General features: G+C 33.2%; 1 protein-coding gene across 1 annotated transcript; it reads left to right on the forward strand.

Annotated features, from left to right (window-relative positions):
- Positions 1-311: 311 nt before the first annotated feature.
- LOC126118516 (uncharacterized) lies at positions 312-12,036 on the forward strand. The gene is made up of 5 exons (XM_049915050.1): positions 312-316; positions 6,790-6,912; positions 8,365-8,510; positions 11,286-11,404; positions 11,998-12,036. Exons 1-5 carry the CDS (start codon positions 312-314, stop codon positions 12,034-12,036), a joined length of 432 nt encoding a protein of 143 aa, XP_049771007.1.
- The last annotated feature ends 12,178 nt before the right edge of the window (positions 12,037-24,214 follow it).

Consider the following 24,214-nt stretch of genomic DNA (forward strand, 5'->3'; position numbering starts at 1 on the left):
GCATAGGTGAATGCAATGCAATTAAATAAATTAGAGAATTAACTATTATTTTAAAAATAATTTTTAAAATGACATTTTTACATCATTTTCTTAGCCCCAAAAATTATCCTATTTTTGACTTCTGTGAAAAACGCGTTTCTTAGAATTATTTTCGTATCAAATTTTAAGAAAAGCATTTTTTATAAATTTTTCTTACCCCAAAAAACCGTCCTATTTTTGACTTCTGTGAAAAACTTGTGTTAGACATTATATGAAAGAATAAGTATATAAAATAATTTACTTTCTGCTTTAGCAGCCATAAGATTGTATAGATGAGGTAAATATGATTTCAGGGTCTAAATTTTTAGTTTTGGTTTTTTTAAAAATCTAAATCTGATCAGTAAGAAAATTACTTTCCTTTTAGCTGCTTTCTGATTGTAAGTAAATTAATTAAAACAAAAGTTAATTACTTTAAAAATTTTACATTGTGAATGTAAGTAAATTAATTAAAATAAATTAGTTAACAAAGGTAAATTCTATTAAAACTTTTATTTTTTATTTTTTCTATCATTCTTAAATGTTTCAGAAATGTATATAAACATGAAGTTAACACTTTACTAAATTTTATAAGTTTTTCATTCATGTATATAGAAGCAAATGTTAATAATTAAAAATTTTCAGGAAGTAATCTACTGTATATTGTGCATCATGTGTAAGATTCTTTTTACCATACATAATTACATAAGGAAGTGTATCATTCGGAATTTTATCATTAAAAGTAGCACAAAGTTTTGTAGTTGTTTTCTGTGCATTTACAACATTTTTTCTACATGTCATATTGATTACATAAATTGGATAATTAGTTATAAAACTAAATGGATTAATATCAATATCTAATTTTAGTAAAGTAATTTGGTTAAAATCGAGAACTGCATTATATGCCTTACGAAAATTATTTGGCGGATTAATATTCCACATTTCTTGAGGAAAAAGTTCATTTCTACCATTTTTAAATAAGTATTCCGTATTTTAACATGATCACATAATGATAAATCAACTAAGTGATTATTTTTATGATTTGTCTGAAATGTAACAAATACGAAGTATGGCATATCAAATTCTGTAGAGTTATAGTAAATTGTAATATTTACGAGTAGTTCAATACTGTTTTTAACAGATAAACCAGCAACTTCTTGTGTTTGAAGTTCATAAAAAGAAATAGGAATTTTCGGATTTTTAAGAATAATTTCACATTGTTCAAGTTCATAATTTGGTTCATATTTAACAACTGGTACACGAATTTCCATAGATTCTATAACTATTTTTCCTTCTGTAGGAAGTGTATCTTTTATTTCAATTCCAGCATCATTCGTATCAGCCCCAGTAGTTGAACTATGTCTAAAAATTGCAGCTAAATCTCCTTCCCACATAATGTCTTTATAATGTTTAAAAAAATCCACCAGATAATGATAATGGATATAGTAGTTCACTTCTTTTACTATTTATTTTTCCTGTATTAATTATATGTCCTTCTAAACTTATTTTATCAGTAACAGATGAAGTTAGATGGAGTAAAACAGATGAAGAAAATAAAAGAATGTTCAATTCTAGATAAAATATTATTTTCATTGTTTATCGCTATGAAATCAAACAGTTTTGCTTCATAATTATCAATTAATTTTTTGTTTGATTTTCCATCATAAGTTGGATAATCTATACCATCATTTCCAATAATAGTAAATTTCATCTACAATTGTGCATGATTTGGATGAAGCCAATCATCGTTGTTAGGAACACTTAAATTATTTTTAGTTTTCTCATTCGCAGGGAATGAGTAAAACTGGTAACTTTTAATTTTATTCATGATTTATTAAGGAAAAAATTTATTAGCATCAACAAAGCAGACTTCAGTCTGCAACTAAGATCTTTCTAAAACAACTGTTATACTAGCACCATTAAAGTCTATTAAATTATCATATCCATCAGTTATAGTAACTTCTAAATCTTGAATTGTATTAAAAATAGGAAAATTTACAGGATATTTTGGTTCATAAATTATTGGCCCACCAAACTCTGCATTATGTTTAAATGAAGCAATAATATTAGTTTCTTTATGAAAATGTTCATTATGTTTTACATACATTCCGTCAGCAAGATTAAAATTTATATTTATTAATTCAAAAGGAATTATTTATGAATATCTTTAGCTACTGCATTTTCATTAGCTAATACAACTTGATTATTAAAACCAAGTAAACTTCCAATGCTATCTTCTATATCCATATACAATTTTACATCACATTCAATAAGAATTCCATTTAAAATTTCATCTGCTTTAATATGTATATTACGTTTTCTCGAATGAATAAATTTTTTCTAAATTTTTAAAACTATATTGACCTACAGGAATTTCTATTGTTTCTCCATCACAATAAAGTTTATTACTTTTTTGTAATATTTGGTGTTAAGAAAGTTGAATAAAAACCAACTGGTGAAACATTAGTATAACTATCATATACTGGAACAGTTAATCCTTTTCTAAGTATTGAAGATTTATCATTAAGTTGAAAAAGGCAGCTCATTTATTATTGAAAAAAATTATTAAATAAATGAACAAAACAGAGTGGGAGCCTATTTTTAATTCTTAAAAACAAACATGGTTAACTTTTACCAAATTCTATTAGATGTGCAATAATTGGACAAGTGGTTGTGGAAAAACAACAATAATGATTGATAATTATATTTTAGCTCCAGGATGGTTAAATTGGGAAAAAATTAAACATTTATATGTTTATTCATCAAGCTTAGTTCAGCCAAAGTATCACCAATTTGTAAAACAATGTAATAAAATTGAAGATAAAAGTAATGAAAATATTGTTAGTTTTATTGACAATAATGAAGAAATTATTCCTTTAGAAGAATGTGAAAATAATTCAGTTGTTGTATTTAATGATTTTATAGATTATTTTACTAGAAGAAGACAAAAAAAAGATTACTTTTATTTAGCTCAAACTTATTCAAAAATACCAAATCATTTAGTTAGAGACAATTTAAATTTTTTAAATATCTTTAGAAAAGATGGTACAAATTTAAATCATATTTACCATAATTTGTTGGTGGAGATTTAAAGTTTGATAATTTTAAAGAAATCTGTAGCAGATGTTGGAATGATGAATTTGGATTTTTCAAAATAGCTATGTCTATAAAACCAAATGAAGGTAAGTTTAGAAACAAAATACAACATTTCTTAACAATGTAATCATTAAATAAAAACATTAACTTTAACGTTAAACGAAAAACATAAACATAAACATTATCATAAACATAAATTTAAACATAAACATAAACATCAAACCAAAGTAAATTAAATTAAAGTTCAATAATGAACAATTAATGCAATTGAACAATTTTTAGCAGATGTTCAGAAAAGGGAAAAAAGTAAAGAAAGTCGGTGGAAAATTACTTATTACATTAGGTATTCCTTTTGTTAAAAAATTATTGATTATTTAACAAAAAAGAAAGATAGTAAACAACTAACACAACATTAAGGCGGATTTTTACATTATTATTAGCTGCGTTACTTTATTTAGCAACAATTGGTTCTTTAGCTGGTGGATCTGCAGCAATTGTAAATGCAGCTATAAATAAGAAGAAAGCAGATAAAGAATTAGAAGAACAAAAAATAATTTAGAAATGGAAAAGAAAACTGGTAATGGAATAAAGAAAACAAAAAAATTTCAATAAAGTAACTGACAAATATCGCAATGCATTAAGTAATTTTGATATAGGAGAACTTACTAAACAATTAAAAATTCAAAACATTAGTGGTGTATACATGATTGATGAATTAGTACATAAGCCATTTAAAATTGAATATGGTTTAGTTAATTTAGATATATCTGATAATCCTGGTACACATTGGATTTGTTATTATAAAAGTAATTCTAAAAAAGTTGCTTTTGATTCATTCGGTGACAATATACCAAAACTATTAGTTAATTATTTAGGATAACGTGAATTATATTACAATACAGAAAGAATACAAAATTTTGATGAAGTAACATGTGGTGATTTGTGTCTTTTTGTTTTAAAATTGCGTCGTGAAAATTATTAATTTTAATGATATTTTAGATTTAATAAATGGAAATTTTTGGAAATAAGATGCATATATATAAACAAAATGAACAAGTAGTTAATACATTTACATTCGATCTAGAAAAAATTGAAAATATGATTAAGCAATTTGATCCAAAGATCACTAATTGAATGAAACTATTTCAAAAAGAATTTAATGCTATTTTTAAAAAAAACTTAAAGTTATATTGGTAAAAGAATAGAAGACATGCTAATGTAAATGATCCAATTGATTTAAAAGATGTAGTGAGCAAACAACAAAAGAATATGTTAAAAAACCAAAATACACAAGAATTCTAACACAGTTCAGTAATTATTTTATGAAAAAAGAAGTAGAAAAAGCTTCTTCAGATTATTTCTCAAAAGCAGATTTAACTCCATACTGAAATAAGTTAAGTAATCTTAAAGAAAAAGTTTATGATAAACAAATAATTGAATTTACTTTTATAACAGTTGGTGAACAAAAAATGTATAATTTTTAATTCGATTTCATACTTAAAAGAATTATTATTGTTGGTAAAAGTATAAATAGAGTTTTTAACTTTGATGATTTTGATATAACAGTAAGTGTAGCTGATAGGCAATAAAAAATAAATAATAATAGTCAATCAACAATGGCACATAAAAATAAAATTTTGAACTGTAATATTGATCGTTTCTCTTAATACTGTAGATGTAAATATAATTGTATTTTGTGAAATAATTTAAATTTTAGTAAATTTTTTATCTATATAAATGGAAAATCAGGGTCACATGATTATCATATTTATTGTTTAAAGCGTAAAAATTTTATTGATACACATATTCCTCATAGAGTAATAACTAAAAATGAATGACAAAGAATTGAAAGTCTTTGTACAATTTGTAAATCTAAGAAGAGTAAATTTGTTAAAAAAATTTGTGAGTGCTGGTGAAGGCTTAAATAATATTGTTGAAGAAATAATTACATAAACCAATGAGAAAGAATTTTGAAAGAAGGTATGTTGTTTCTTTTAGTATAGATGAGTTATGGCAAGATTTAGTTGAAATGGATTCAGGTAATTTAAATGGTATTTCTAAAATAAAGAAAGGATATAAATATTTATTGACTGTTATTGATGTCTTTTCGTAATTTGCTTGGGCTGTTCCTTTTAAAGCTAAAACAGCTAAAAATATAGTTGATGCATTGGAAAAAAATTTTATAGATAAAAACCCACATAAGTTACAAACAGGTAATGGCAAGGAATTTTATAATTAAGAATTTAAAGAATCAATAAAGAAATATAACAACAATCATTATTCAACTGTTTCAGAATTAAAAGCTTCAGTTGTTGAATGTTTTAGCAGAACATTTTAAGAAAAAATGTGCAAGAAATGTTCTTTACAAGGAAATTATAAAGGGATCGATTTAGTGAACGATCTAATTCTTGAATATAATAATACAAAAATTCTACAATAAAAATAAAACCAATAGAAGGAAATGAAAAAAAAAATTAAAAATAATTAACATTGTATCTAGTGAGTAAGCTAAATTTAAGAAAAAGGTGATAAATTGAGAATTAGTAATCTTAAAGGTCTTTTCGAAAAATGATATACAGCTAATTGGTCAACAGGAGGATTTGAAATTGAAGAGGTTATTTATTCGAGTCCAATTACATATAAATTAAAAGATATAAAAAGAAATTTTTATGAACAATACTACAGAAAACAAAATATCCAAATGTATACTTAGTTGAAAGAGTTTTATGAAAGAAAGGAGATAAAGTTTATGTTAAATGGTTAGGTTGTGATAATTCACACAATAGTTGGGTAAACAAAGAGAAAGTAATTTTATAGTTGTTCAGTTTGATGATGAAATCTTCGATTTACATTGTTGTTGCTGTAAATAAGATAATAGTTATATTCACATTCATCATCAAATAATTTTAAAGGAATGAATGTTCGTATTAAACTGTCATTAATTGTTTTAGGAACTACTTGTAGTAATAAATTATTTATTTCTTCATTTCTTTTACCTATTATTTCTGAACCAATACTAACTGTTTCTCTCAAATCTTTTAATTGAATTATTTCTGTGTTGAATTTATTCAATTCTTCCAGTTGTTCTATACAATTATCTTTGTATTTTATTTGATATTTATAGGCAATAGTCATCTCTTTTTTAATCTCATATTCTCCATGTTTTCTAATTGATGGTAAAACTTCATGAGTAACCCATCTTATAAATTGTTTAGCTTCTTCTTCATTGATGAAAATAGTTTGTTTATCAATTCTTTATTTGGCCTCACAAAACGTGATGCTAAAAAAATTTAGCTAAATTTGCTTTATCTTCCGAATCAACATGTTTAATTATTGCATCATTCATGTTTCTGTGTTCTAAAATCTCAGCAACATCTTTAGCTTTGAACCATGGATTATTTTCTTCATCAATAATCATGAAAACCTGCTTATTATTGTAAGTAAGCTTATTGTTGATGATATCTACAATCGATTCCATTTAAGAGAAATTTTTTTATTAGTCTCACAAAAAATAAATAGTAGTTTAAATTTTTAGCAATTATAGCTAATTTTCTTATAAATCCTATAAAAATTATTTCTTATAAATAGAGAACCAAAACAAAATGCGAATTAAACTAAGAGAAAGTTATGTACCAATTGAGGAATGTGAAAAAGATTTTTTTGTCCCATTTGCTTAAGTGACGAAAATAATAATCAATTTGTTAAAACAAGCTGCAAACATATTTTTCATAAAGAATGTATTGATGAATGGTTAAAGGAAAAAGAAAATTGTCCACTTTGTGAACTATTATTAAAAATAAAGTACCAGAAAAATCTGAAATAATTGATTTTATGATGATGCTGATTATTGGTGATGATTATTTTTAAAATAATTTATATGATTAATTTTAAACAAAAAAATTACTTTTTTACAATTCTAATAAATTTGTTTCTATGTAAATGGTGCAAGTTTGACAAGATTGTTCTGTGAAAACTACATTTTGTAAATATTGTAATACAGAGTCATCAATAGATAATTTTACTTTACAAAAATACACAAAAGATGGTTATAGAACTATATGTAGGCCATGTTTAAATAAATATCATGCAGAAAATTCCAATAAAAATCGAATTCCCTGTGTATGTGGAAAAAGTGTTGCTAAACATTATTTCAAAGAACATGTAAGACGAAATCGAAGTGAAGAACATACGAAAATGGAAAATGAATGTACAATGAGTAATGAAGAAGTCATAAGTGAAGAAATAAAGAAATGTAAAATTTGTCAAGAAATTTAAGACTTAGATTCTTTTTATATAAATCCATCACATAAAGATACACATAATAGTAAATGTAAGAAATGTTCCTTAGAATAAATTAAGTATAAGACAGCCTTAACTTTAAATAATAATCCTTTATGATTAATTATCTATTATATAATACTACTTATCGAACTATTATATAATTATCATTTTATTAAACAATAGTTTTTACAGATATAATAAATTTGTTTGTAATGAATAGAACAGCAAACTAATTGATTGTTAAACTAAATAGTAAACTAATTATTTTAAAAACTAATTGATAGGTAATCTAATTCTCGTTTTGATTAATTATTTATTAAATAATAATCCTTATCCATCTATTAAATAATTATCACTTTATTAATAAACATATTTTTTTTTAAATCTAATAATTTTTTTGTAATAAATAGAAGAGGAAAATAGAAAGTTACATTTTTGTTCAACTAGAATAAATTGCTAATCAACTAGAACGATACAGTGTTGCAAGACTTTGTGAATTTTTTAAATAAATAGTTTATGAGGATATTCAAATAAACATAAAGCTGATTTAATTAGATTTACTACTAGTAATCGTTCAATTAGTGTTAGAAATCATCCAATAATTTTTGGAAAAAAATATATCTCATCATATACCTGATACTGCTTCAGCTGTTGGTGAATTAAGTGAAAATAATACAGTTAGTGTTGAAAATAATTCATCTGAAGTAAACGAAAATCATAAAAATTATTTAACTGAAGTAAGTAAAAATTATAAAAATATTATTAATATTTATATACCTGAAGATGGAAGTTCAAATCAAACAAATATTGTTACAAATTCTATTGCTGAACAAAGTAAAAAACTTTGGAAAAAGTTACCATTTTATGATATTTATGATGTTTTTCTACTACAGAAGATAAATCATTAAAAGGAATAATTCCATTTCCTACAAATATATCTCAGACACCAAGAGATAGAAAAACAATTAAAAGTTACTATGTAGAAAAAGCATTTCCAGTCAGATTACAACCTATAAATTTAGAAAATAGTATAGAGATACTTGATCCTAATAATTTCTTAAATGCAGTAAAAACAAAAATTTTTAAAATTGTTAAAGAGTATTTGAAAGTACATCATGGTATAAAGGTAAATTTTAATTTATATTGTTAATATAAACAACAAATAGATGAAATAAATGCAAAAGTTCATGAGTTTGGACAACAAACACCAAACTATACTATTTTAACAGAAAAAGATTTTTATTAAAAATTCAGATATGGTAAAAGACGCATTTTAGAAAAAATTCATAGTTACAAGCAAAAGGATCAGAATGGTCATTAAATACAATTATTGGTTTACAGTTAGCAATTAACAAATAGGTTCCACTAAGAAGATCATCTCATATTGATATACATGAAGTAATAAAAAACAAAAAAGCTTGTATTAATGGAAAAATAATGATCAAATTTGTTTCCTGTTGTCTATAAATTCAGCTTTGTTTCCTGTAGATAAAAATTTTGAAAGAATAACAAACTAAAAGATGTCGGTCTTGATCTTGATAAAAAACTTGAAAATATTGAATTTCCTGTACTAATTGATCACACACCAAAAATACAAAAATAATTAATGTATCTATTGATGTTTATTCATTTGATGATGAAGATAAAAATTATCATCTGTCTCCATTAAAAATAACAGAATCAGAAGGAGAAACATGTAAATCTACTTTATTTCAAGAAAGATAATAACTCACATTACTGTTATATAAAAAATATATCTAGACTTGTGTCAAGTCAAATTACCAAACATGAAACAGTAAAATTTATTTGTGAATTATGTTTACTACATTTTAATAGTAAAGAAAAATTAAATGAACACACAAGAAAACTTTTAACTAATAAACCATTAAAAGATGAAGTACCAGGTAAAGGAGAATCTGTTTATTTTAAAACTTATCAATTTACACAAAAAGTTCCATTTGTTATTTATGCCAATTTTGAAAGTTTACTTTTAAAAATGGATAATTGTGAACTAAATCCAGAAATACCATATACAATGAAATATCAAAAACATGAACAAGTGGATTTTGTTATTAGATTAAATACGTATATATATATGGAAATTATAAAGATCCTGTTGTTCATAGAGGACCAAATTGTCATAAAAATTTATAGATTATTAAAACAAGAAGTTGAAGAAATTGGAAAAATTTATTCTGAAATTGTAGAAATGAAACCACTTATACTTGATGAATACAAAATGCTTCATAAATCTAGATTTTGTACACTATGTAAACATCCTTATCGAAAAAAGAGTAAAAATGTATGTCATCATGGTCATTTAACTGGAATATATATTCCTCCATTATGTAATATGTTTTATCTAAAACTGAAACAACTTGTTTTAGTACCTATTTATTTACATAATTTCTCTGGCTATGATTCAAATTTTTTTTGTTTGATGATAAAGAAGTAGAACTAATACCAAAGGATGAAAATAAATATATTGGTTTTGGTAAACATACAAAAAAATAAGAAATGAGTTTTGTTGATACTTTTAGATTTATGGCTTTTTCACTTCACAAAATTTCATCAAATTTAAATGAAAATCAATTAAATAATATTAAATATATTTTGCTCATGAATTATTTAATCTAGTTATTAGAAAAGGTGTTTGTCCATATGATTACATGGATTCTTGCAAAAATTTAAGAAACACAATTACCAACAAAAGATAAATATTATAGTGAATTAAATGACTGTGTCATAAGTGAGATTATGTAGATGCAAAATTAATTTGGGAAAAATTCAATATTAAAAATCTTGGTGAATATCATGATTTATATCTTAAAACTGATGTTTTTGAACATTTTAGAATATATGATTTAGATCCTTCTTGGTATTTTACAATACCAGGTTTATCTGGGTATGCAATGTTAAAAATAACTAATCAAAATTTTGAATTATTACATGATTATGATATGCTTCTAGTGGTTGAAAAAGGAATAAGAGGAGTAATTTCACAATATAGTAAAAGATATGTAAAAGCAAATAATAAATATTTAAAAGATTACATTTATAAAGAAATATCAAATTATAAAATGTATCTATATGCAAATAATTTATATGGTTATACTATGAATCAATATTTACCATATGGGGGAATTAAATGGGAAGAATCGAATAATTTTAATTGTACAAAAATCAGCGAAATGTCCAACAATAGTCAAGATGGTTATATATTTGAAATAGATCTAAAATATCCAAAAGAATTACATGATTAACATATAGATTTACCATTCGCTCCTAAATCAAAGTAATTTAATAACTAATTTAGATAAAAAGTGTAATTATGTAGTACATTATAGACATCTTAAACAATATTTATCTTTATGAATGAAACTTACAAAAATACATAAAGTTTTAAAATTTAAATATCTGATTAGTTAAAGAAGTAAATAAATCTAAACACACTGTTAGGAACTAAAGATAAAAATGATTTTGAAAAATATTTCTATAAATTAATGAATAATTCTGTATTTGGTGAAACAATGGAGAATATAAGAAACAGACAAGATATAAAATTAGTTTGCAGTAGTGCAGTATGTGATAGACCTGTAGCTAAACCAAACTTTAAACATAGAACTATATTTACTGAAATCTAGGTGCTATCTACAGGAATAAAACTAAAATAATATTTAATAAACCTATTTATGTTGGATTAAGTATACTTGATCTATCTAAAGAACTGTTGTACAATTTTCTCTATAGAGTTATGAAACCTAAATATGGCGAAAATATTGAATTATGTTATCAAGATACAGATAGTTATATTTATAATATTGAAACAGAAGATTTCTATGAAGATATGAAATCAATGATTGATTAATTTGATACAAGTGATTATCCAACAGATAATATATATAATGTTCCACAAGTAAACAAAAGGGTTGTTGGAAAAATGAAAGATGAATGTAATGGAAAAATAATGGAAGTATTTGGTGGTTTAAGAGCAAAGATGTATGCTTATAAAGTTGGCAACAAAATAGAAAAGAAATCTAAAGGAATTAAAAATTGTGTTGTTAAAAACAAAATATGTTTAGAAGATTATAAAGATTGTTTATTTAAGAATATAGAAAATTTAATTTAATTAAAAGTGAAAAACATGAAATCTATACAATTAAAGTAAACAAACATGCACTAAGTACTCATGATAATAAAAAATGTGTTTTAGAAAATGGAATAGATCCATTACCATATGATCATTACTCATTATTGAAAATCTAATAAAAATTATTATATATAAATCTGATGAAATTTATTCTATATAAATGAAGACAATCATCAAGAAGCTTAATGATGTTGGTGTCTAGAAAGAGATTTAAAAATCAACTGAACTGGAGATTAATGTTTTATATAATGTTACTGACTGTGAATATTTAAATACTAGATATGGAGAAAAAATTTGTATAGAACTTAATAATGATTTTAAAGTTATTTTAACAAATAAATATTACAAATTAATTGATCCTTGGGAACTTGAAGTAATTAAAAAAGGACAAATGAAACTGAACTATAAAGGAATGTAGAAGCTTAAAAATAGTAATAATGAATTTCATGATATAGAATTCCAATGTGAAATTTGTTAAAAAATTATTTTTCTAATTAATTTACTTACATTCAAAAAGAGGCTAAAAGTAAAGTAATTTTCTTACCTATCTGACTTAGACTAAAAAGAAAACCAGGGTCGAAAAATGTAGACCCTGAAATCATATTTACCTCATCTATACAATCTTATGGCTGATAAAGCAGAAAGTAAATTATTTTATATACTTATTCTTTAATATAATTTCAAAAACACGTTTTTCACAGAAGTCAAAAATAGGATAATTTTTAGGGCTAAGAAAATTATGTAAAAATGTCTTTTTAAAAATTGTTTTTTAAAATAGTAGTTAATTCTCTAATTTATTTAATTACATTACATTCACCTATGGGGAATGTATGTAAAATAAATGATTTTTTATTATAGTTATTATTATATTATATTATTATTTGGTAAAAGGGAAAGTAGAACCATTTTGTAGGTTCTGCATAACTAGGTCAATTTTATAAAAAATAAGAAAATCATGAGTGACGCAGTCATGAGTGATTTTTTTTTTTTATAAAATTGAGCTAGTGAGCCAGAACCTACAAAATGATTCTACTCTCAGGGATGGAGACGTGGCTGCACGATCTGTTACAGCCATGAGGATAAGATGCCTGTCATCTCGACTGCTAGTGATACGAGGCCATTGGGATGCAGCATGGCATTGCGTATTACCCTCCTGAACCCATCAATTCCATATACTGCTAACAGTCATTGGATCTAGACCAACGTGAGCAGCAATGTCCGATACGATAAACCGCAATCGCAATGGCTACAATCCGACCTTTATCAAAGTGGGAAACGTGATGGTACGCATTTCTCCTCCTTACACGAGGCATCACAAGAACTTTTCACCAGGCAACCTCGGTCAACTACTGTTTGTGTGTGAGAAATCGGTTGGAAACTTTCCTCATGTGAGCACGTTGTAGGTGTCGCCACTGGCACCAACCTGGTGTGAATGCTCTGAAAAGCTAATCATTTGCATATCACAGCATCTTCTTCCTGTCGGTTAAATTTCGCGTCTGTAGCACGTCATCTTCGTGGTGTAGCAATTTTAATGGCGAGTGTGTATATTTTGCGTGTTGTTAGTGAAAGTGTGTCAGAGTAGTTCGATTCTGATGTTGTGGTATCATGTACTGAGAACACCCCACGGGCGTCTTTTGGATCGGTAACAGAATGGCAAGTTTCCTTTAGGCACTGGTAGCAGTCGCAAGGGGTCTGGCGCACCAAACGGTGTCTACCTGCTGAGCCACTTCTCCTGTGGCTCTGGACTACGCAATGATGTAGGACAGCCAGTGGCAGCAATTCACCCCTCTTGCACTTGGAACCTTATCGCTACAACACCATCGTTCGTGCCTTGTACAGTGAGCCACATCCTAGTTGCTGTTGTATAAGCTGGGCTATAACTCTTGCTGCATTATTTGTAATGAATCTTTGTATGTTTGGAGTGATACAATTTATGTAAATCTTCTGTTTGTTGTGTTATATTTTTCGCTAGTAATTTATACTCCTGTCCAGCTTTCCTTCAACGACAGTTGCCGCAACACACCATAGGCTACCTCTCCTTAGCATTGTACACGAAGTTGTACACAACAGATTCCTACCAATGTACTAATCTTATGTGCATTCTGCATGGCTTTATTTCCTGTTTTAGTTGTCTTGTCTCCAATTTAGCCAATTTTCTTAATTTTATTTATAAGTTCGTCGTGTATGAGTCTGCGCTACATTTTAATCAAGAAATGTATACCAAGCATCTGTTATGATTATCTGAGGTGTGACGTGTATATGTGGTCCTTGTGCATTCCAACCACCTCGCATTTTTCTCCAGTTCATATACTGAGCGAGATGGCGTGGTAGTTACCACACAGATTTCCCTTTCGGGGGGATAACAGTTTAAATCTGCATCCGGCCATCCAGATTTAAATTTGTTGTGATTTCCCTAAATCGCTCCAGGCAAATGCCAGGGTGGTTCCTTTGAAAGGGTACAGCCGATATCGTTCCACGTCAGTGAAATAAACCATGTGTGTGTCTGTCACTAATGACCTCGATATCGACACGACGTTAAACCCTAATCATACTTCCTTTCCAATTTTTGGCTCCAATTTTTTGCTTATCTACTTAGGACTAACACAGTCTGTCGCTGGAAAGGGGCGGCTGCGTAATACATGTTTACCAAGCTGGTGGTGAAAGTATGTCAGAGATTATTCTATTCATTTCCACCAATGGCCAGATTTTACGTGTATTGAGCATGATGTGAGAAGTCATCGTAGCCAGCGGTATGGACACAGGCACCCACTGGGTTTTTAACAGAATCCAGAATGAGATTTTCACTCTGCAGCGGAGTGTGCGCTGATATGAAACTTCCTGGCAGATTAAAACTGTGTGCCCGGCCGAGACTCGAACTCGGGACCTTTGCCTTTCGCGGGCAAGTGCTCTACCATCTGAGCTACCGAAGCACGACTCACGCCCGGTACTCACAGCTTTACTTCTGCCAGTATCTCGTCTCCTACCTTCCAAACTTTACAGGAGCTCTCCTGCGAACCTTGCAGAATGTTCCAAACCACACAAGAGCTGCGATACCCTCACTATGGCAGCCTAGGATTAACGGAGGCACCCGAGAAAGCTTTCAAAGGTTTTTTCCTGGGGACTGAGTACAAGTCCTTGGCCACAGATAAGTTCCGATACGTTCCCTTGAATGTTAAAGAACTTCTCTGTCATATCGCACCACCAAACTGAGGGCTCCTTTTAGCTTTAAGCAGGGCTGAACCAGTGAGAAGAAACAAGCTGATAAATACTTCTGGCACCACAGTGCCGACCTGCCCTTACTTTGTGTCACAGGTGCGACCAATGGTTCCCCATTAGTACTAGCACTGTTGTCCTAATAAGGCAAGCATTTCCAATGATACAGATATACTAAACGTTCGAGGACCATGTCCCTGTGCCTTCCAGTCAAATAAGTAAATAAAAATAAAACAATAAAAAAACTCTCAGTGCTTCGCCATTATTTTGGAATGTCTAGCACGCGAATGTGGGACTTTTCAGGTTTTATGCTCGTTGCAAATGTGGTCAGTTTGTGAGGCCCGACAGGAATCGCATTCCATCAGAAAACAAAACACAATACCATTTACTGTGTCCTGATGCGTGATGTATAAGGGGTGACCAAGAAGTTTCCGTCTAAGAGCGCTGCTGCAGTGGATGTGCAAGGTAGCGAGCCTCCGATGCGGGTATATAAACGCTGACATCTAGGCAAGGGATTAGTGTGATATTCGTGTCTTTTCGACGTGTGCGCGGTAAATGCGGAAACGTGATCTATGAAAACGTTATTGACAAATGTGTTCAAACAGGACCAACATGCTGTTATTCTATTCTTGGTTGCCAAAGGACGAATAGCAGAAGACATCCATCGGAGAATGAATTATGTGTATGGGACAGGATGTTTGTGGAAAACCGCCTTTGTGAAATGCTGTGCCAAGGGATACTACTGCTTCATGATAATGCACGTTCCCAGTCATAAATGTAGCGGAGAAGTTAAATGAACTGAACTGAGAGATACTACAGCACGCGCTCTGTAGTCCTGGTGTCTCTCTCGGTGCGAGCATCACATCTTTGGTTCCTTAAAAAAGGACTCGAAGGGTCAACGATTCCCGTCGGACGAAGATGTGCAACAGGCAGTTACGAACTTCTACACACAGCAGGACACTGTGGTTTGCCGTATGGACACATTCAACCTGGTTTGTCGGTGGGATGGTGGCCTCAGTGCTCACAGCAGTTTTTCCTTATACCGATTCTGCACTGCATGATCTTTGAATGAAAGCTTTTTGATAGACTCTTTTATTTCAACTTAGTATCTGAAGGCACTGCTCGTGTTATTTATGAGGGGCGGACCATTTACGAACAAGTTTAACCAAGATTCAGCTATCTTTCCCAAACCTAAAGGAAACAAAGTATATGTCAGTAGAGACTGGATGTCAGTTACTCATGTATATCAAAACACACTAACGATAGAGAGACTTAGCAATTACGCAGGGTGGAGAAAACTTGTGTCACGAAATTTTAACCCTGGATAGCTGATGCCAGTAGGAACCAAAATTACAAATGTTGTGTAGATCGACAACGCACCATTTTAAAACTACAGAAACTTGGCGCCATGCACTCCGATTGGCCGTGGAATTGCCCTGTTGCCATTCGTCGGTTGACGGGCACCGTTATGGTTGATGGTTCACACATTCAAACGTCCCTCGCTCCTTTACTGCCCCAACGTGATACGCATGCGTGTCGAATAGGTCTCGCTGTTTGTCTCCACCTCATGTCAGAGGCATTCACATGTAAGCTTCGCTTCAGAACAAACACACGTCAGCTGTGATTTAGTCGTACAGTAAGCATGGCGGCGCAGTATTCATTTGAACTACAACGAGATATGGTTTTTGTTTATGGAGTAGCCGATGGTAATGTGCATGAAGCTCGACGGTTGTGTGAGGAATGGTACCCAGCGAGGCGCCACCCACAACCGCAAACGTTTACATCAATTCACCAGTGACTTGGCGAAACAGGGCCATTAGCGGGATATCATGGTGATGCTGGAAGACCTCGAACACGACAGGATGCTGCATTTGAAGAGACTGTTCTCGAGCGCTTCGAGGAAGCACCTACAAGTACTCGAGCGGTTGGAGATGACGTGGGGGTCACTCATCGGTTAGTCTGGGAGGTCTTGAGTGATGACGGACGGCATCCATTTAGTTTCCACCCTGTCCAAGACCTAAATCCTGCGGCGGACTATGAACACAGGCTAGGTTTTGCCGGTGGTTTCTGCGACGTGTTGCACGGTGTCCCGACTTCCCGGTTATTGTGCTGTTTACCGATGAGTGTACCTTCCATTGGGATGGCCTTTACAACACTCGAAACGTTCATTACTGAGCAAGGGAAAATTCTCACGCCACGCACGTCCACGGACATCAGGAACGATTTTCGCTCAACATTTGGGCAGGCATTGTGGGTGACCATTTGACTAGGCCGGTCCGTCTATCTCGTCGACTTACCGGGACAAATTACCTTCACTTTTTGCAAGGAACTCTACCCATCCTGCTGAAAGATGTTCCCCTGGGCATACGGCTATGCATGTGGTTGCAGCATGATGGGGTGCCCGCACGTAACGGTCGTGCTGTGCGTGGATATTTAAATGAACTCTTCGACAGCCAGGTAATTGGCAGAGTTGCTCATAGGACATGGCCTAGCGATTACCAGACCACACACCACCGGACTTTTTCCTGTGGGGCTTCTTCAATGTTGAAAAACTGTGCGTTGTCGACCTACACAACATTGGTAATTTTGGTTCCTACTGGCATCAGCTATCCAGGGTTAAATTTTAGTGACACAATTTTTCTCCACCCTGTATAGTTTGATCTGTCTAGGAAATGACCATTACAACATACAATACAGGGTAAGTCAAAAATGACTTTAAATTTTAGAATGACATAGAAGTTTATTGAGGTAATGTAAGGTGGAGGGGGGAGAAAGGAAAGGAAAGGGAAGGGGCTATTGACGACAGCTGCATCGGAACTTTAAGCAGAATCAGCAGGAATGAGTGAAAATATGTGCTGCACTGGTTATGAACTCTGGACCTCCTGCTTACTAGGCAGCAGTTTTAACCACTGCGCCGCCAGGACACAGTGTTTAAGGCAACTGCGTGGCGTATCTCGGCGTGCCTCTTGGCCCACCCACACTCCCACCTAGTACCACCAGTCCACAGTCGCTTTCCATGTCCTTCATGGCTCGATACTGCAAGATTCCCACAGGAGGTCAAGTGTAATTGTGCATCTACCCTGAAGAAAATGGATTCGTTGCCCATCGAGGTGAATCAGTTATGTATGAATGTGCGGTGTTTGTTCTTTTCGGCATGTCTGAAAAAATAGACACCAGATGTTGTTGTTGTTGTTGTTGTTGTTGTGGTCTTCAGTTCAGAGACTGGTTTGATCCAGCTCTCCGTGCTACTCTATCCTGTGCAAGCTTCTTCATATCCAAGTACCTACTGCAACCTACATCCTTCTGAATCTGTATAGTGTATTCATCTCTTGGTCTCCATCTACGATTTTTACCCTCCACGCTGCCCTCCAGTACTAAATTGGTGATCCCTTGATGCCTCAGAATATGCCCTACCAACCAATCCCTCCTTCTAGTCAAGTTGTGCCACAAATTTCTCTTCTCTCCAATTCTATTCAGTACCTCCTCATTAGTTATGTGATCTACCCATCTAATCTTCAGCATTCTTCTGTAGCACCACATTTCGAAAGCTTCTATTCTCTTCTTGTCTAAACTATTTATCGTCCACTTTTCACTTCCATTCATGGCCATACTCCATACAAATACTTTCACAAACGGCTTCCTGACACTTAAATCTATACTCGATGTTAATAAATTTCTCTTCTTCAGAAACACATTCCTTGCCATTGCTAGTCTACATTTTATATCCTCTCTACTTCGACCATCATTAGTTATTTTGCTCTCGAAATAGCAAAACTCGTTTACTACTTTAAGCGTCTCATTTCCTAATCTAATTCCCGCAGCATCACCCGATTTAATTCGACTACATTCCATTATCCTCGTTTTGCTTTTGTTGATTTTCATCTTATATCCTCCTTTCAAGACACTGTCCATTCCGTTCAGCTGCTCTTCCAGGTCCTTTGCTGTCTCTAGCCGAATTACAACGTCATCGGCGAACCCGAAAGTTTTTATTTCTTCTCCATGGATTAATTCCTACTCCGAATTTTTCTTTTGTTTCCTTTACTGCTTGCTCAATATACAGATTGAACAACATCGGGGATAGGCTACACCCCTCTCTCACTCCCTTCCCAACCACTGCATCCTTTTCATGCCCCTTGACTCTTAAAACTGCCATCTGGTTTCTGTACAAATTGTAAATAGCCTTTTGCTCCCTGTTTTTGACCCCTGCCACCTTCAGAATTTGAAAGAGAGTATTCCAGTCAACATTGTCAAAAGCTTTCTCTAAGTCTACAAATGCTAGAAACGTAGGTTTGCCTTTCCTTAATCTTTCTTCTAAGATGAGTCTTAAGGTCAGTATTGCCTCGCGTTAGTATTTTGCAGCTGTGACTTATTAAACTGATAGTTCGGTAATTTTCACATCTGTCAACACCTGTTTTCTTTGGATTGGAATTATTATATCCTTCTTGAAGTCTGAGGGTATTTCGCCTGTCTCATACATCTTGCTCACTAGATGGTAGAGTTTTGTCAGGACTGGCTCTCCCAAGGCTGTCAGTAGTTCTAATGGAATGTTGTCTACTCCGAGGGCCTTGTTTCGACTTAGGTCTTTCAGTGCTCAAAATTGGTTCAAATGGCTCTGAGCACTATGGGACTTAACTTCTAAGGTCATCAGTGTCCTAGAACTTAGAGCTACCTAAACCTAACTAACATAAGGGCATCATATACATACATGCCCGAGGCAGGATTCGAACCTGCGACCGTAGCGGTCGCGCGGTTCCAGACTCTAGCGCCTAGAACCACTCGGCCACCCCGGCTGGCCTTTCAGTGCTCTGTCAAACTCTTCACACAGTATCATATCTCCTATTTCATCTTCATCTACATTCTCTTCCATTTCCATAATATTGTCCTCAAGAACATCTCTATATACTCCTTCCACCTTTCTGCTTTCCCTTCTTTGCTTACAACTGGGTTTCCATCAGAGCTCTTGATATTCATGCAAGTGGTTCTCTTTTCTCCAAAGGTCCCTTTAATTTTCCTGTAGGCAGTATCTATCTTACCCTTAGTGATATGCCCCTCTACATCCTTACATTTGTCCTCTAGCCATCCCTGCTTAGCCATTTTGCACTTCCTGTCGATCTCGTTTTTGAGACGTTTTTATTCCTTTTTGCCTGCTTCATTTATTGCATTTTTATATTTTCTCCTTTCATCAATTAAATTCAATATCTCTTCCGTTACCCAAGAATTTCTATTTGCCCTCGTCTTTTTACCTACTTGATCCTTTGCTACCTTCACTACTTCGTCTCTCAAAGCTATCCATTTTTTCTACTGTATTTCTTTCCCCCATTCTTGTCAATTGTTTCCTAATGCTCTCACTGAAACTCTCTAAAACCTGTGGTTCTGTCAGTTTATCCAGGTCCCATCTCCTTAAATTCCCACCTTTTTGCAGCTTCTTCAGTTTTAATCTGCAGTTCATAACCAATAGATTGTGGTCAGAGTCCACATCTGGCCCTGGAAATGTCTTACAATTTAAAACCTGGTTCCTAAATGTCTGTCATACCATTATATAATCTATCTGAAATCTTTTAATATCTCCAGGCCTCTTCCATATGTACAACTTTCTTTCATGATTCTTGAACCAAGTGTTAGCTATGATTAAGTTATGCTCTGTGCAAAATTCTACCAGGCGGCTTCCTCTTGCATTCCTTAACCCCATTCCATGTTCACCTACTACGTTTCCTTCTCTTCCTTTCCCTACTACCGAATTCCAGTCACCCATGACCATTAAATTTTCGTCTCCTTCACTATCTGAATAATTTATTTTATCTCATCATACATTTCATCAATCTCTTCGTCATGTGCGGAGCTAGTTGGCATATAAACTTGTACTACTGTGGTAGGCGTGGGCTTCGTATCTATTTTGGCCACAATAATCGTTCACTATGCTGTTTGTAGTAGCTTACCCGCACTCCTATTTTTTTTATTAATTATTAAACCTACTCCTGCATTACCCCTATTTGATTTTGTATTTATAACCCTGTATTCACCTGACCAGAAGTCTTGTTCCTCCTGCCACCGAACTTCACTAATTCCCACTATATCTAACTTTAACCTATCCATTTCCCTTTTTAAATTTTCTAACCTACCTGCCCGATTAAGGGATCTGACATTCCACGCTCCGATCCGTAGAACGCCAGTTTTCTTTCTCCTGATAACGACGTCCTCTTGAGTAGTCCTCGCCCGGAGATCCGAATGGGGGACTGTTTTAGCTCCGGAATATTTTACCCAAGAGGACACCATAATCATTTAACCATACAGTAAAGCTGCATGCCCTCGGGAAAAATTACGGCTGTAGTTTCCCCTTGCTTTCAGCCGTTCGCAGTACCACAACAGCAAGGCTGTTTTGGTTAATGTTACAAGGCCAGATCAGTCAATCATCCAGACTGTTGCCCCTGCAACTACTGAAAAGGCTGCTGCCCCTCTTCAGGAACCACACGTTTGTCTGGCCTCTCAACAGATACCCCTCGGTTGTGGTTGCACCTATGGTGCGGCTATCTGTATTGCTGAAGCAAGCAAGCCTCCCCACCAACGGCAAGGTCCATGGTTCATGGGGGGGGGGGGGGGGGGGGGGAGATACCACATATCCATGTATTATTGAGGTAACTTACAGAATAGGTAGATGTGTCAGTTTGTAGCAAACAACCTCAAGTTTCACATAAAAGAGTAAGATGCCATTTTGATTAAATATAACTACCATTTGTGATGTGGCAAACATCCGAGCGGTAATCAATTTCGGTCACACTCGTTGCAGCAAATCGGGCATAACTTGTGCAACAGCAGTGTAGATTCGATATTCAAGTCGGGTAAATTGTTTGATAGGTGAGCAACATACATACGGTCTTTAATAAAACCGCAGAGAAAGGAATCCAATGTTGTCAAGCCTGGGGAGCGAGGTGGCCACGCGATTGGCCCTTCACAGCCAATCAACCAACCTGGCAAGCGATAATCGAGGAAACCTCGAACATCTGTGAGGAAATGAGGTAATGCACCGTCTTGCTGGTAGTAAACCAACCCATCTCGGCCATCTCCATCGATTTTTGGAATTAAAAGCTTTCAGCCATATGTGGACACACAATACCAGTGACAGTTTTTTTTCCACACCAGTGAAAGAAGTCATTTTAACTGTGCGCTAAGCTGGCGCTACTGGTGGCGGACTGGGGTGCTCTAGGTGAATCAAACTTGAGGTTGTTTGCTACGAAATGACAGCTACCGATTCTGCAAGTTATCTCAATAAATGTCTGTATAATTCAAAAGTTATGAAGTTCTTTTTGACTCACGCTGTATATTGTTCGAATTCGACAGCGAAAATAATGGAAGACTGTTTGGTGCTTTGTGCGGCCAAATCGTGTTCTTTATATCGCAAATGAATCAAGATGCACTCGAAGTTGCTGATTTCTCACTTAACTGAAATATATATCCAATTTGTACATGGAAAAGGTACAGAACAAAGACTAATAGTAATTCGAAAAATAACAAACACACTTCCTCCACAATGTTACCTGGTCGCGTGGCGTTACTCCAAATCACTGCACACTGAGAGCTCAGAGCTGCAGATCTTGTAAGCCGGCTGCAGAGAAAAATGTGGAATGGTAAGCAAAGATATAAAGCTGAAAGCGGAAATGGATTACCTATGAAATGCGTGGTATTTAATGTCACTTAATGATTGAGTACTGTGTTTTAATTCATAAATATGTTTACACTGTATGTAAAATGAGTTGTTTTATTTTACTCTTCAAAATTACGAAAAAGGCAGCAACTGTTAAATAAGAACGTAGGGTTGCGTAGCTGGAGTCTATTTCATAAAGTGCTTTTGGGTATGCGACCGCATGAGGTCTCATCAATTGTGACGTAACTACCAACATTTGGCTGATATTGCAGGGAACCTTCATCGAGACACTGACATACCCTAATGAGCGATGTCTGTAATAACAACCAAACTTTGGCAGTTTTATCACCTACATCGTGGTCAAATGCTTAGAAGGATTTTATTGAAATAAACTATCTGCTGTCCACGGTTTTGATCCCAATGCATGACGATGTAAAATTGTGAACGAACTTCAGTCTAGATTAGTTTTATTGATAAGGAGATGATTCTCATGAGAATATTTCTGGAGATTTTTCATTTGACACAGTGCTGTTCACATGTTGAGATGGGATCATGTTGAGCTTTTTCCGTTTGTTGGTACTGCGGGACATAACGTATCATTTGTTTCTTTGTCAACAGTGTAAAGAACAAAGATTGTTTGCTTTAAAGCGATCTGGGAGAAAAGTGGAACGGGATGAGTGAATAGGCTGTCGGATTGCTCTCCCAGGTAATATGGCACATCGGTGCACTGTTCTCCATTCCACGTGCTCCTCAGTGGCTGGCTATGTAGTTCAAATTGAGCACTGTACGCCCTTTGCCAGCGCAAAGAACATTATTTTCTAAAATTTGAGAATACAGTGAAGTGATTCGAACGGGACTCTGAAGCACGAAAATATGTAAAGGAAGTAGTGGATTCAGGGGCGGCTTCTGAGGTAGTACCGCTGTGCCGTGGCACCACTTGTATATAAAAAAACACAAATCTATGCAAACTGCGCATAGAATACTGTTTCGGAGTATGTATTTTCTGATTTGAAGTAGTGCATTTCGCCGTGCGCACTCTCGCGGTAGTTTTCTGAAGCTTGGAGTCAACTGCAGATTGGCACCATCTGCCCTCATAAAGCGCTGTGTTTCTACACGCTTCTTATGGCGAACACGGAGCTACAGCTAGTCAGAGCTTTACATTCTTTCCGCCAGAGAGCAGTAAAGTGCAGTACCTATTGAAGCACCATCTGCCATCTAGCGATACATCGGGGCGCAGATTTCTTGTAATCCAGTTGTTGCAAGTTAATGCTAATACGTTCCTAAACGCTTAATTAAATCGAACACAGAAATAACACACTTAAATATCGTTGTAAATAACTATACGTAATTTGAATATACTTATCCACTTAGATTTTGAAACTAAGAAACTTACGTATTAGTGTATTACACAACAGCATGGCTATTGCTACAGAACAAAAAAACTAACGTATTCACCACCTGTTGCGCAACTGTTTTCCAAGCAAAGGTGTAGTATATCTGTTTATACTCGTTACGTTCGTGTAATACAGTTTTGTGCAAACACTTTGTTGTTATTGTGAGGTCAGGTGATTGACCGTATATAACAGTGTGCACAGTGTTATCTGTAAGGGAAAATTCAGTTGACTGTGAAAATAGAAAACATGGACAAAGTAAGTGAGTTATTAAAAACAACATTTAGTGACAGGACTCTTAGATAAAAAAAACACTAGGTAGGCCACTCCCGAATCTGAATCTGCCTCAGCAAACAAAAAATCGATGCCGTAAGTTCAAAAAATGGTTCAAATGGCCCTGAGCACTATGGGACTTAACATCTATGGTCA

This window comes from Schistocerca cancellata, chromosome 1, assembly GCF_023864275.1.
Source record: "Schistocerca cancellata isolate TAMUIC-IGC-003103 chromosome 1, iqSchCanc2.1, whole genome shotgun sequence".
Lineage (NCBI taxonomy): Eukaryota > Metazoa > Arthropoda > Insecta > Orthoptera > Acrididae > Schistocerca > Schistocerca cancellata.